The sequence below is a fragment of the Ailuropoda melanoleuca genome, chromosome 2 (genome assembly GCF_002007445.2).
Source record: "Ailuropoda melanoleuca isolate Jingjing chromosome 2, ASM200744v2, whole genome shotgun sequence".
Taxonomy (NCBI): domain Eukaryota; kingdom Metazoa; phylum Chordata; class Mammalia; order Carnivora; family Ursidae; genus Ailuropoda; species Ailuropoda melanoleuca.
In genome coordinates this window covers 195,979,132-195,994,756 of record NC_048219.1, presented here as the reverse complement: position 1 = coordinate 195,994,756, position 15,625 = coordinate 195,979,132, and the positions used below count along the sequence as shown (strand labels likewise).

General features: G+C 52.4%; 1 protein-coding gene across 1 annotated transcript in view; it reads left to right on the top strand.

Annotated features, from left to right (window-relative positions):
• Positions 1-3,246, top strand: part of COL6A3 (collagen type VI alpha 3 chain) — an 88,075-nt gene extending 84,829 nt beyond the window's left edge. The window contains 2 exon segments of the mRNA XM_019806941.2: positions 1,796-1,960; positions 2,594-3,246. Coding sequence (XP_019662500.2) covers positions 1,796-1,960; positions 2,594-2,634 — 206 coding nt within the window. The 3' untranslated portion in view covers positions 2,635-3,246.
• The last annotated feature ends 12,379 nt before the right edge of the window (positions 3,247-15,625 follow it).

Here is a 15,625-nt window from a genome sequence, read left to right as displayed (position 1 = left end):
GCTGTGACCCTCACTGTCATAAAGGATGTGGGATCCAAGAGCAATAGTTTGGGGCTGGACAGTTAGGTGCAAATCCTGGGAAGCCAGAAAAGCCAACCAGCCAGGGAGCAGAGTGTCCTTCCACAGGCCGCCTCAGGCTGTGTGTCCTCGGGTCTGGGAGGGTTTCCCGTGTCCCTCTGAGGAGAGCACTGGGGAGTGGGAACAGAGTGGGAGTGGGCGTGGCTAGCCATAGGTGGCCAGGACCGTGAGCATTTGGAACAAAGATGGAATGGACGTGAGCCATGTGGGGGATGCTGGGGGAGGAAAAGAGGGGACAAGCCTACCATTTGGCCTGAGCTTCCCACTGAACCGGGAATCCACCGGCAAACGAGGGGTGAGTTTCGTTGGCTGAATAATTTTGCCTTGCTCTGTCCCCTGCACGACATTTCTTGAAAGCCAGGCATTTTCCTTCAGTTGTTGGCACATTTGAGAGGAAAAAAGTTGTTTTTGCAAATTGTCATCATTTTACTTGGATTCATGGGTTCTTCAGGGGCTTTCTGGGCCTCTGAGAGGGTCCGTAGTTAGGAGGTGCCGTGGTGCCCCGGGTCTTTGCACCGGGGTGAGGGCCTCCCCAGGTGATCAGGGAGTGTTTTAGGCCAATTCTGAGCCTCAGTCCCGTGTCACTCTGAGTCTGGTCCACGACAGTTGACCCAAGTGCTGGTTCTCCAGCCCAAGACTTTGGCTTTCCTTTGACTTCTCGGTGCAGTCAGATCTGCACATGCTCACATCCTCTGCAGCTGTGAGCAACCCACGGCGGGGGGGGGGGCGTGGAGATGTCAGCCCGGCAGGGGGAGGGCCCGGTGACTCGGGCACGCGGGCTACTCCCACAAACGTGTAGCACCGTCCACTCCAGGGGCTTTTGTCGAAGGAAGGTTTACGGTTCAAACTTTCGGATAACGGTTGACATTAATGTCTCTCTTTCCCAGCATGATCTGGAGTTGGCCGGAAAATTCTGTAAACAGACGTTTCACTGTGGAAGGGCTGTAAACTTTCCTTTCCAGGCATCATGGAGAGAGTGTAGCTTTTACTTTGCAGCTGGGCTGCATCAGAAGTATGCATTTAAAACATAAACTTCCTTAACTGGAGAAAGAATGCTTCTGAGTCTTCAAAATAGCTGTGCCCCGTGACATCTTTGCCGTCGTGGGTTATAGATCAGTGGCAACACTTCTTTTACTTGTTTAATTTGGCTGCTCTCGAAGGCCCTCAGCTACACACACGCACGCATGAGCACAGAGCACACACTCAAAAAGGATTTTTCTTTTCCACTTTAACTTTTATTTCCCATCTGCTTGGCTTGTTGTGAAATGTATGGCCTTATTTTTGAACTATATTCTGACAGAACGTAGTTGCTGTTTTGCCAAGGAGGAGAAAACGCCATAGTTTTATTAAGATGTAGTTTCTTCAATGGGGCTTTAATACTGAAGGAACTGGAAGGCAAATGGCCCCATGACTGGAAAGGGAAATCACGGTTCATTTCATCTGAAATTATCCAATAATGATGGCTTGCATTTGGGATCCGAGGGAAGTTGGCGAGGTCCTTCCATCGAGGTGATTGTATTATTGCCGTGGGTAAGAATCACGTGCATCCCACAGTCGGGGGTGGGGTGGCCTGGGGAGGCCAAGAGGGTTTCCTTCCTCAAAACTCACCTCTTCGCTCATTCTGACAGCCTTGTGTTGAGACCTTCAGCCCCACGCGCTGGGGGCAGAGTGCCTTGTGTGTCTTCATGAATGTTCTTTTCTCATCCTGTTATTAAAGATATATGCAAGTTGCCCAAAGAAGAAGGAACTTGCAGGAAATTCATATTAAAATGGTACTACGATGTGGAGACCAAAAGCTGCATGCGATTCTGGTATGGAGGCTGCAGTGGCAACGAAAACAGATTTAATTCACAGAAAGAATGTGAAACGGTTTGCGCTCCTGGTAAGTGATTCTTTTGTGTTGTGGCTCTTGCAAATCAGAGAAGAGATCCAGGCCAGTTATTGACCCCGTAGAGATACTTGAATGAAAATGATTGTGAGAGCTGAGGCCAAGGCGGTAGATGGCATCCTTGGATGAGGAAGATAATTCAAATAAAACACAGGGGATTTCTTTTTTGAATTATTGTTATTTCCTAAAAACATACTTGTATACTTGGATTCTTGCTGACGAGGAAACACACACCCAACTATTCGTCCTTCATCTTTAAATAGTTACACTTCCTCTAAATACTAATGTTGACACTGGGGCCACAAGCCATCTCCATGATGTTGGCCACCTCAACTGCTGTATGAGAGCCCGGCCAGAGCCAGAACGGGGAGAGCGCAGTGCGCACAAAGGCCCTGGGGCCGGCCGAGGTGGCCAACGGGTTCCCATTGCACACACCCCCCCAAACCCGGGCTAGAGAGCGCCAGGGGAGCCGTGAAAGGCACTCAGCAGAAAAGAGTTCAGGAAGGAAAACCAGAGGCAGTAGGACGTTTTTCGTGAGAAACACAGTGTCCTTTTTCGTTAGTAACGTGGCTTTTCCCCTGCGCTTCTTTCCTGCCCTCCCCCGCCCGCCCCTCCATCAATGCTCAGCGCTCGTCAACCCCGGAGTCATCGCGGCCATGGGGACTTAAGCGGGGCCGACCAGCAGCACATACCTCTTAAGAAGAAGGAGTCAGCCGTTGCAAGTCGTCTCTGTAGAAGCTCTGGGTATAGACATCCTCGCACTGTTCCATTTCCTGCTTTGATCGGCACTCGAACTTGGGAGGAACCGTTCTGCCGCATGACCTATCAATATGGTGCTAAACGTGTCTGTGGACCCACCGCTCTCTGTCTCCGGGCAGTTATATCGTATACTTTGAACGTTGTGTAATAGTTATCCACTGCTGGTGTTTATGTGAACATTTCTGTAAACTCAGACTCGCCCTGGGGTCTCACACTCTGCCTGCTTCGGGCAAGTGCAAGGTCTAGGATAGAACTCCACATTTCACCGCTGTCCATATACTCTGCTTGTTCATTTCTTCCCTCTTCAGTAAGCACGACTTTAGATGGAAAGCCTTGTCTGGTGAAGAAACAAGAGTCCAACTTTTTTTAACTTGCCCCCCAATTTCCTAGATTAGATTTCAAGCTAATTTTCCTTTTCTAAAGCCTCTAACAAATGACCTAGTTAGAAGGAAGCAAAATCCCTTAATCTTTGTGCACTGTTGTGGGACCAATGCCTTTATTAAAGAATGAAAAGAAAGTCATAATAGAGAATATTTTTGGCATTCCTCTAATGTTGTGTGGTTTTTTTTGTTGTTGTTGTTCGGGGCGGGGGAGGGTGTTTAATTTTAATTTTAAAAATTTTAGGAAATTTATACAAAGAAACTTTTTAATAAAGTATATTGAAAGTGTTATGGGTTTGGTGTTACTGGCTGTCTTGTTTCCATAGCGTCTGCTGTCAGGACGACCCCAGGCCAGGCGAATGGGGCCCAGCCCAGCCGGCCACTCCCTCCAGGGGAGGGGCAAGACTGCTCTGTCACGGAGTGCAGGGAGCCTGGGGCTTAGCCGCTGGCACCGCAGGGCTCCGCGGCACCCTGGCCGCGTTCGCTGCTTAGGACCCTTTCTGGAGTCTTTGTGATCTTCAGAGCCAGGTTTTATCCTGTGCTCTACGTCCTGGTTGGACCCAGAGCCTTGGCCTCCTTACCTGCCTCCTCTCTAAAGTGACTGTTTCCCAGGGTTGGGTTGGCTCCTGCCCCACAGGGGCTGAGAGATGGGACACAGTTGGCCAGGACACCCCTAGCCCTTTTCTGGAGTCTCAAAGACAAAGCGTGGAGTTTGTTTTTTTTTTTTTTTCCTTATAGACCTTTTCCTCCTGTCTTCAGAAGTAACACAAGAAACAAATAAATACATATTTTGGTGGAACCTGAAGCCCACTTAGGAAAGAAACTGAATTAATTTGACAAAACGCATCTACTGTGACAAATGCTCCCGACAGAACGGCAGGGACCTTGGGTGTGGGCGGACCTGCTTTATGTCAGATCGGGGAGGAATCCTTCAATCTACAGAGAGGAAAGAGAGGAGGTCAAAGGGTGTGCAGAGCGCCCCCTGATCCATTTCCTGTGACCTCCACCGAGATCTTTGGGTGAACTTTCTAAATTCTCAAAATGCACTCAGTGTGGCCCCATCGGCCTAGAAGCTGGTGGAAGCCCTGAGCTCTGCCTGTATCAAGATGGGGGAGAGAGCGAGAAGTGGAAGGACAGGGTGGACAGGGGAGACCCCTGTTGGGAATGTGCAGAAACTTGAGGGGGACTCAGGACTTCATAGGGTACCAGGGGTGTAGCTTCCTTGCTTTCTTCGGGCCTGAGAGAGCCTGGTTGGACCTCAGGGCAGGTTCAAGGGAACCAAAAAGCTTCTGGAACGTCTCAGATGCTCTCACAGTCAGGTGCCCCCACACACCTTCGTGCACATCCTGTGCTTGTCCCTATCGGTTCCTCTCCCCATCCCTGTTTGGGGTGAGCGACACACTAAGCCAACCCTTCCTTCCCAGGGGCCCTCTCTGCCCTCTGGCTCACGCTGACCCCTCCTCATCCTGAAGGACCCCTTTTTCAGAGAAGGCCAACCCAGGGGACTTACAAAGAGCTCAGTGATGGTCATGAATTCCCTTCAAACGGATAGTCAACTTGGGTGGAAAATGCGCATTCTGTGACTTTCTCAGGGACAGTTGCCCCAAAGTTCCCCAACCCCAGAGAAACGGCTCCCCGTCCCTATAAACACAGCACTGTGCCTCCCCTCAAGCTGTGTGCGTCCAAGCTGAGTTCATGCCATCGGAGTGAAGAAATGCCTGCAGTGGGGCTAGGGAAAGGGAGCATGGCTCGTGTAGCAGGTGGAACATAAGCCACGAAACGGTCTGTGGCCAGCTACCACAAACTGGGCAGCTAAACCAACAAAGCTTTATTCTCTCCCAGCTCCGGGGGCTGGATGTCCAAAATCGAGGAGTTGGCAGGGCCGTGCTACCCCTGAAAGCTGTGGGAAATCCTTTCTTGCTTCTTCGCTTTCTGGTGACCCCTTGGCTTGCAGCTGCACCCCCCTGATTCTGCCCCTGTCTGCACACGCTGTCTTCTCATAAGGACACCGGTCATATGGGATTAGGGGCCACCCTCGTGCAGTGGGACCTCATCTTAACTACTTACAGCTGTGATGACCCTATTTCCAAATACCCCGATGTACTGGGGGTTAGGACTTCTGACCTATCCCTGTGGGGGGAGGAGGGTGTGCACATTGAGCCTATAAGACCCTGTTAGCATTTCGGATAACCTGCCCCCCACTCGGCCATGATGCAGCTAGCGCCCGCGAGGGCTTTCAGCTGAATCCTATCACTTTCTAGTCGCTTTAGGTTATAAAAACCAAAGATCCTAATGGATCTTAAGGCTGGATCTCATTCATTTTAAAATTTAAATCCCAAATAGTCTTCACAGCCTTTTGCCATGAACCCCAGTGCAGGCTAGACTCTCGGCTCACGGCGCCGGGTGGAGTGGGAGTGGAGACGCTCATATCTGGTCTCTCCCCTATTCCTCTTCGTCCTCCAGCCTGTGGAGCTGCGTGCTGCAGCCCCTACGGGCTCCCGGGGCCAGGCTGGCTCTCTGCTGCCGCCCTGCCACCTCGCCCCGCCCTGCGCTGGGCTCCCCCTGCGGCTGGCCCCCCGGGCTGCCTCTCTGGAGTCACATATTGGTTCTCTGGAGGAAACTCGGAGGCCTAGTAGCCTGTCCCTTCCTGCCTCTTCCTGCCACACTTCCTGCCCCTGCCTGCCACTGAGGAAGTGAGTCCCTTCCTTTCCCCATGGGAGGTGAAAGAGGCAAGCACTGCTTTGCCCTCTGAAGGCCACCATGACCTGTCCCATGGTCCTCTTCCTCCTTAGCAGTGACTGTGGAGGGCTCAGGGCAGTGTGCTCTGAGCTGGGCCCTCAGTGGCCTGCTCTGAGAAAGCAGGCTCTGCCAGGTAGGCCACACCAGCCTCTTGTAGGAACGTCGTAAGCACAGCACTCCCGGCCCTGGCCCCCTTTGTGAAGGGCTGAACGTTGCATTTCCCCTCCTTGCCCTCAGGGGCATCTAGAAGGAAGACTCACGCCCAAGGCACCCCAATAGCATGTGAAGCTGGCCTCACCACACATTAGTGACAAATGGACATTTCACTGAAGATACTTTGAGGGGTCTGGAGAGAAGTTTCTCACATATTCCATGGTTTACTTCATACAAATGCCCTTCGACAAGTTGCCTCTGTCCCAGAGGTCCTCACCCCAGCAGCTGCCTCAAGTCTCCCCCTTCTCTTCCCTCACCCAGGCGCCGTAACCCTCATGCCCACAGCAGTTCCAGCCCGCTCCTTGGCGTGGGCACTTTCGGTGGAAAAACAAAAGCCCAAGAGATGGGGAATGGTGGGTGTCGTGCTTCTGGCCCTGTTCATGGAGCACCTCTTCACCCCATCACACTAAAAGAAACTCAGCTTTACATGCGACAAAATGCATCTATTTCTATGTATTGCTTGATGAGTTTTGACAAATGAATGTCCCCACGTTACCCTCCCGCCCCACAATGTGCAGCATTTCCATATTCCCCTCTGGCTGTGCATGCAAGTTTCCACCATTTTACCAAGGATACAATCAGGGATGCACAAAGGTTCTTGTTCAAATGCATTCCATGTGGCTTTGTTTGTGATGACAAAAATCAATTCGAGATCGTCAAAATGGCCAACAAGAGGCGGATGCCTAAATTCAGCTTGTTTTGACAACAACAACGAAATAAGTAGTCAGTAAATATGTCACGATATTGATAAATGGTCTATCCCATTAATCAGTTGTGGTTTATGACAGAATGTTAAAAAGGACACAAATCTGTATATTTAATACGAGAATTGCATGTATGTAAACGCACACGCGCAAACATATATTTCTTTCTAACAAAGAGAAAATATATTAAAAGCAAATACAACAAAAATTTCCTGGCCAGCTGAAGTGCTGTCCCTTCCCTAGACCTTAGTCTTTAAGTTGCTTTTTACCCCCATGTTACTTACAAAATAGAGTTGAGCAGCCATCAATGGGCTCAGCCACCCCAGACTTCCAACTGTAGCACAAGGATCCCATTTCCATGTGATTCTGTTTTATTCAACAGAGATGGCTGGTTTTAAGTTCATTCATTTGACGGATACTAAGCACCTTGTATGTGTCCCTGAGGGCTCATAATCTCATGGTGCGAGACAGACAAGAGTGGGAAACATGACAAGAAGCCAGGGCCAGGCTGCTATGGGAGCTGGCCAGGCTGGAGGCGGGGTCGGCCATCAAATCCCCAGCACGGTGACCACGGGGGCCTGGCTGGGGTGTCCATTGTGAAAAAAACAGTTGGGGATGGTGACGGAGGTGGCCAGGTGGCTAACTGAGGAGGGTTCTGGGCAGAAGGGACCCTAGAGCATAGAGTGCACCTCAGCGGTAGGAGGAGAGCCAGGGAAGAGCACAGCTGGGCTGCAGAGAGCAAGAGGAAGGCTGGAGGGCGCACTGGGGGCTCCCGCAAGCCTGCTTCTTTCACTCGGTGACACAGGAGCCGTTACTCAGTGTGCTCAAGGGACTGGCGTGCTCTGCCATGAATTTTAAAGGGTCGCCTTGCTGCTGTGCGAGGACAAGTCATCAGAGCAGTGAGATGGGGGCATCAGTGATGACACTGTGGCATAAATTCAGGTGACAGTGAGAGGCGGCAGTGGCCAAGACAAGAAACAGCAGAGGAGATGAAATGAGGGCTCTGGGTACATTTTGATCTAAAATATGCAAGAATTGATACAATTTTTGTGTGCAGTTTTTCACATGTATTCCCACAGAGGAATTACAATTTTTGCTTTATATTTTTAAAGATTTTATTTATTTATTTGAGAGAGAGAGACAGAGAGCACAAGAGAGCAAGCAGGATAGTGGGGGAGGGGCAGAGGGAGAGGGGGACGTGGACTCCCCGCTGAGCAGGGAGCTGGATTCGGGGCAATCGCCGGACTCAGGGATTGTGACCTGAGCCGAAGGCAGACACTTAGCCAACTGAGCCCCCCAGGCGCCCCTAGAATTCCTGTTTTAGTTCATCTGTCCTGACTGCGTTCACCAAAGTGTGGTCTGAGCAGTGGGAACCCTGACCCCTGACAGCTGTGAACTTCTTCTCAAGCCCCGTCATTGCTAGACCGTGCCATAGACCCTGTGTCCTTCCCTGAACCCTAGTGTGCCCCTGGCCCGAACGTCCATGCAGTCCTTTCTGGGGTAGCTTCAAAGAATTTCCAGCTTGGCCGTGTGGACGTGGCTTGCAACGCCTGCTTTGGATTTTGTGAGCAAGACCGACACTTCTCTTGGGGGGATGCCCCGGGGGTTTGGCCTGTCCTAGCAGCTAGCGTGAACTTATCAGAACTCCCCCTCTCCAGTAGTAGTTGTATGTCAGCCCGTGTGTTAGGCACTGGACACACCCAACCTCAGACAATGTTGTCCAGTAGCGGTCACTACCCTAGGTCTCTAGATGATGAAACAGGGGGTCACAGTGGTCCAGTTCACCCAGCTAACAATCTATGGGAGGCTGTATCTGAGCAAGTCACTGTGGCCCAAGAGCGCGCCCGACCTTCCAAGGCCATATGGGCTCTTGTGGGACCCTCGCTGTCATTCTCCAGGGGCTTCTGACTGTTTCCCGGGGAGCTGGATTTCAGCTGTGGCTCCGCCTTCTCCCTGCACAAAGCACATTCTACCCAGCCCCCTACGAAGACCCAGTTACTCTCCGTGGACAGTCTTTCTCCATCCTTGCCCTTTCCTTTCATTACAACTGTTCTCATCTCTTTCTCATTATCCAGAGCTGCTCTGCTCAGGGAAGGACTCGGAGAAGCTGGACGTCTGGCTCACGTTTAGGGCCTGAGGAGAGGGTGGCCTGCTCCAGCCTCTATGGCCAGGTCACGGGGACATCTGTTTGGACCCAACTATTAGCACATTTCAGTCCATTCATCTTCATCTTGGCCGGATTTGTGAATATAAGTGCCTTCCCTTCCCCCCTCACCAACAACTTTCTATAGAATCTGTCAATCAGTCAATCAATCACATCAAGCATGAATGGAAGCCAGTTTTTTTGTAGGAAGCCCAAATCATGAACCCAGAAGGTCGATTTTAAGTTTCTTCCCCCATGGTGATTCAGTTTTAGGGAATGGATCTGATTTCCCTGCCAAATTCTCCTTGTTGTCAGATTCCCAGCTGGACCTGGTTGGTCCTCAGGAGCCAGGTTCTCCCGGCCCACCCATCGGGGTGCGGCTTCCAGGGAAGCTGGAGGCTGCTGCCCAGGGGCCTGCTCCTTCTCTGACCTCAGTTTGCTGGTCTGAGCTTTGATGTTGACTGAGCCTCCCACCTTCCTCTGGGCTGAAGTGCGCATGGTGGGCTGTTCTCAGCACCACCAGCTTCCCAGGGGATCTTCGTGTTTCTTTGGAATCATGACTCCAGAGTTGGACAGTCCTTCGGAGGCTTGGAGACCCTTGTGGAGCCAGTTCAGGGATGTCTTTCCACATTGTTCCCGATTCTGGAACCCACGTGGTCTGCATAAAATTGCCAAAGAACGAAAAACCAAAGAAGGAGTATTTTAAAGTCCAGTTGTTGTAGCCCAGAGACATCGGTGGTGGGTAATGGAAAACAGCCAAGGGAGAAAGGGCCTCTGTGCATAATGGGGACACCTTCCGAGTAATATTCAACCTGGAACGTAGATATTATTTTCTTGCCTTAAGTCAGAGATGACTGTGAAAACTCTCAGGCCGCTGTTGCAAAGTGTCATCTTGTGCAAGGGGCCCGGGCATCTGCAGAGGAAGCTTGCCAAGCATGTCTGAATTCGAGAGGAATGCTGGCGTTCCAGGATTGGCACTACGTTTCCACAAGATGTTAGAAACAGAAAGAGTTATCACGATACAAAAAAATGGTGGAGCTGGTCTACTCAAGAAAGGGTACTCCAACCTTTAAAGACCCAAATGAGAGCAGTTGTGTTGGATGGGAGCCTGTGTGAACCAGGCTGAGTGCGGGTCCCTCTGAGAGCAGACCCCGACTGCTGGGTTGCAGGTGGCTGATTTGGGCAAGTCTGTAGGAAGCACAGGTGAGGGAGTTGAGAAGAAAGACCCAGAAAAGTCAACAGAGGGTATGTTATTTTTGAGCAGGTTTCCGCTCTAGTTAGGGAGGCCGGGGACCCCTGGGGCTTCATCCTGCTGGGGAGGATGGGATGAGGAAGGGGAGCATGGGGCTTCTCTCTTGACTCTGATGTCTTTGGTTGGGGCTGTCTTGGGGGTGTGAAGTGTCCGGCACTTTCTGGGGTGCCTGGCCACACTGTTGCTAGAAAGTTCTCAAGCCCAGAAGTAGGGAGATGTGGGCCCTGAGGTGGAGAGCTGTCAGCACACCTGGAACCTTCCACCATGGCTGCAGGGGAACTCAGGGGTGGGCTCAGGAGTATGGCGTAAACGGCACTGGCCACCAGACTGTTTGGACATGAACCCACAGGAGCTAAGTGGAGACATACAGTCGAGTTGATGAGGGAGGGTTTTCAGGGAGAACGGCAGGAGACACTCCACTCCTGATGACTCTTGTGGGAGTGACGATGGAGCGGATCCTCTGAGCTCTTCCTGGAAGCCCACATATGCCCAGCACTCCGCCAGGTGCGGGGCGGCAAACTGTCTTGGTTAAGGACCCCTCAGGGTCCAGCGGTCAGGGGGCTCTAGAGAGAGCCGTAGGGCTTGTGGTGTGAACTCTGGCTGTGGTTCTGGCTGCTCAGCAACCTGGTTCCTGTCCATTTTTGGAAGTGAAGCTTGTCGTCTTCCCGTTGTTGCTGTTAGCGACTCAATATCCTTCTAATAAAGCATTGCTCTGTGTGTGTTGAGCAGAGTGAGTTTCTGGCCCTGGCAGCCCAGAACCTGGACTGGCTCACATGGAATCATCCCATCACTCACTCAGCAAACCTTTGCTGAGCACCTGTCATGTGTCACGTGCTACCGGAGGCATCCAGATACAGACGAGCAGCACACGCTCCCTGCCCTCACTGAGCTCAGTGGCGAGGGAGATGGCAGCACACGTCAGGCCACACAATACATAAGGGGGCATCGGGGGGCCGAGAGGGTCTGTGGGAGTCCTGGTGCAGGTGGTTAGGGCAAGCCTTTCTAGGAGCTGGTTTATGAACTAAAACCCAAAAGGACAAAAGGGAGCCAGCCGTGGGAAGACCTGGGAGAGGATTCCAGATTGAGAGAAGGGGCTTTTCTGAGTCTGGGGTGTGGAGTCTGGCGCTTTGGAGAAGCAGGTGTGTGGCTGGTGTGGCCGTGGCACACACAGGAGGTGACGGTTATAGGAACCGCAGCCCTGGTTGGGGAATATGGAGGCTTGACCCAGGTGTTGGCCATGGACATGGAGAAGAGAGGACGGTTTTGGACTTACTTGCGGGAGTAGCATCCATAGGGCGTCCTGATGACTTAGACACACGGGTAAGAAGAGCTCAATAGTCCATAATGCTTTGTGCCGAGACGGTGTGCCATTGTTGGTTTTCAGAAGTGGGGTGGGGTCGTCGAGAACTCTGTCATGTGCGTTTTAATTTGGGATGCCCCTTGACCTTTCTAGAGGTGGTATCAGGGAGGCAGCTGACGTCTGGGAAGCGGCCGGCTTGGGAATAGATGATCTTTTGACCTGAGTCCAGATAGACGGCCTGGTCTGCGAGTGTAGGTGAGGAAGGGAGAGGGGGTCAGGAGAGGCCTCTCGGCACATGGACAGCTGGGGCCGAGCAGAAGGAACAGGCCCAGCCCAGGAGGCTGACGAGCAGCATCTGGAGCAAGAGGAAGGCACCCGGGAAGGAAACGGGTCATGGGAAGCACGAAAGCGAACTGCTTCAAGGACACGGAGCGCTCGACTGCGTTGAATCCTGCTGAGACCAGGCCAAGGATGTCTAGAGAAGACCCGTGTGGATGCTGACGTGCGCATTAGATGTTCTCAGCGCCGGGAACCGAAACCCTGTCTCGAACTGGCTTGGACCCTAGGGACATTTTTTTACCTCGGCTGCATAGGGAAACTGGGGGAGCAGTCACTCAGGTGGCCGGAGAACACCTTCGACGGTCCAGGTCCTGTCATCGCTGTCGCGATCTTCAGGTGGGGCTCTCTGCTCCAGGCTGGTACCAAGACGCTCTCACTGGGTCACGACACAATCTAAGCCACAAGCAGAACCGGTCTTTCTGTGGTTCTTTCCGGCATGAGGGAGTGTCTCCCCACAGCCCCCAGCAGACGTCCCCAGGGCACTCCGCTTTCCTAAGCCAGTCACTGGCAAGATGACCTGGGGGGCAAAGCAGGCCCCCTCCCTTCAAGCCGGGATCCTGGAGGCCAGTGGGACTCTGGTCAGGAGGATGTGGGCCGACTGGACCCATGACCATAGCCCTTACTGGGTGGGTTGTGTGTGCATCCAGGGGCGTAAGCTTTACTCTTCTCAGTTAATTCTCTCGGTGTTTTCCAAAGAGAATACAGAACAGCAAAAACAAAGCTTTATAGCTTTGGTTGAAGGGAAGCACTTGAGCTAATGGGACTTGCTGACATTCAGTTGATTGTGGTTCCCTCCCTGTTACCCAGGAAAACCCGTGACCGTCAACCCAGACACCTCAGCGAGGTGCCCTCTGGCAGCATGTCCTGATTTGGACATCTGTGGTCTGTGCCTGTCACCCCCGCTCACACCTAATCCCAGCCCCTCCCCCCAACGTCCTGGCAGCCGTCACTAACTCCCGGGCCGGATTTGATGCTCGGGACCTATAACAAGGTTTTGGAAAACAGCGTAGAGGTTGGGTATTAATCTAGTGCAAAAGACTTCAACATGTTTCCATCTTTGTTTTCCTGTAATTGAGGGGACGAGAGGGCTTGGCCTTATTTACACACAATAAAGAGTCTGTTGAATTTCCTACCTCATCAAGGGGATGAAAGCTGCTCCTGAGACACAACTTCAGGATAGCAAAACCAAACATTAACCATTTCCAGAAACAAAAACTTAGGCATATTTTACACTAGTCAGAATTAAGGTCAAAGTTAGAGATATCCTTATTCTGTTCTATTCTGTTCTATTCTATTCTGTTTTTCTTAGCATATAGTCAGAACACTGTCTCCTTCTGTGAGTTTGCCCTGGGAAAGGCATGAGCTGATCACGGGTCTGTTTAGCGTCCAGCTCTAACCCACAGGCCCAACAGCTTTGATTTGTAAAGGAAATGTCTGAAGGGGATTTATGTGAGCGGCTCTGAAGTCTCTGCCGCAAATGAATCACCCAGGGCTTGTCTTTCCTCAGACCGTCAGAACGCACACATCCATGGGCTCCAATCTCCGTCTGTGTTTGAGTTTCAAAATTAAAACCTATTTTCCCTTAAAGGACGCTGGTGCGCAGGTCCTCGTTATTGTCTGGTTGTCCCTGAAGCGCACCCTAGGATGGAAACGCGTCCTCAGCTCGGAGTCCGTGCTCCTGTCCCCTTAGCCATCCGACGTGACTTTCTCAGGCCTTTTAAGGAAACACATTCAGCCTCTGGAAGCATTTCAGGCGCCGCATTCCCGATCGCACACATGGAACCCATTGCCTGCCATTCAGCAGGCGAGCATCTGCCAGCGTGGCCGAGAGGAGAGCTAAAAATAGCCGGGTGCCCGGCCCTAGGCTCTGCTGCCCGCCCCAGCCCCGTTCATCTGCGTGAAGATACAGGACCTGTGGCCTGGGTCTCACGGGGACCCCGATTCCCTCATTTGTTTGGCAGAAGTCGCTCCTCAGTCCCCACCCCAAATTAATTTTTGGCTTTCAGAGAGGAGCTGCGCCAGCATAGAGCTCTGCTGGCCACTCTGTCTCGTAACCACCCCGACGGTGGGGGCAGAGACGCCTTCTTGGTGCGGGGCCCCGCCCCGAGGTCCCCACCTTTTTCATGACAGAGATTCGGAGGCTGCAGAGAAGAACGGACTGAAGAAATGCATGTGCAGCGAGCAGCCACTGTGACCCATCTCAGAGGTCACCATCAGGCTCCGTCCTGGGTCTGGAGCTCACGTGCTTGCTTTAAGCGGGTCACAGACGCTTAAGCAGGTCACAGCCCTCTGCCCCGGGCGGGTTCACAGATGAGGGACGTCACAGTAGGGACTGCGGGGCTTGAGGCAGATGGGGTGAGATGTCTCTCTTACAGGCATTCAGGTTTGACAAGGATGACATTAACACATCCCCTGACAAAGAAATGGCCTCTAGGCAAGTCTGGGCCTTGGGCCGCCATTTCCCAATCTCTGGTTCAGAGACACCGAGTTAGAACTCAGTATTGCAGCATCTGGTCTGTTTTATATGGATGGTGCAAACCTTTGCAGCTTTGGCCTGGAAATGGAGTCCCCTTGACCTCAGGGTCCCCGCATGTGACCCCAACACAAGGACAGAACATAGGGTAAGGCCGGGAGGTCTTTGCCCTGTGCCCGACTAGGACCATTGCCAAAGTTGTCTGAGGAAACATCACGTTCAGCCATGCCGCCTTCCCGAAGAATAAACAGCGCGTCCTGCATGTGCTGGGCACTCGGGGCCACGAGGAAAGAGAAGGCCACCTGCAGCGTGAGCCAAATGCTGGGGACGTTTTCATAAACCAAGCTCCCAGAGGAAGACGTTTCTGGAAACGAAGCTACTGACCAGGTCCCCCTTCTCAAATCAGCCTTGGGGTTTGGCCTCCTTTGGTCGTCATCACAATGATAAAATCCAAGCAGATCTGGGGGCAGTCGTGCTTGAGTGTGCCGGCGGGGGTACGTGTGAGTTTTAACTCACTGTTGTGGTGCGTGTTCGTTCTCAGTGCCGTGTGCTGTGTGAGTGTCGCTCTGCGGGACTCGGCGTCGACAGCGCTGGATACGACAGAGCCTTCGTCCGTCCGGTCGGTCTCGTCTGTGTGGCGCTGGGATAAAGGCGCGCCCACGACCCAGCGCCCCTGCCAGCCAGGCCCCGGGAAAGGCGGCGGGATAAGAAGCTAGAAAGCCTCGGCCTTGCTCTTACGTAGCATTCAGAGGCAGCTCACCGATGAGTGAACCCACGGTGACGTTTGTTCCGGTGGAGGTGAGACTATAGAAGAGAGTAGGGTGTCCGACTCGTCCCGGGGGCACCACGGAAATACAAGAGTGTTGCCGGTGGCTCCCCGTGGCCATGAAAGACACGGCGTCCCTGCTCCGTGTGCACCTGGGCGCCAGCCAATACTTGTAGGCTTTGGAGGGACAGCGACGAAAAATTTAAGTGGGCAAATGGCACGATTACATTTCACTGCAGCAGGACAGTCTACTCCCCATTTGCTGTCCTCACAAACTGGTTTTCGTCAAGGGGAGCAGGGAGCAGGAAAGGAGGCTATTAACCATCTAGCTAGAGATGACAAGGACCTGCATCAGAGGTTCTCATCAGAGAAGTTAACATTTTAAACAAACGGAATTCACTCTAAACCGTTGTAAAAAGTCTAACAGTAAGAGACATGAAGGCTTTTCCAGGTTAGAGACTGGGCTCCATGCCCAGCGCCCAGCACACCACGTTCTCCCTGCAAAGGGGCAAGCTCTTCATTTTGTAGGCAGGGCGACGGAGGCTCAGAGAGGTTTTGTAACTGCCCTGAGTCACACAGCTGCTAAATGGA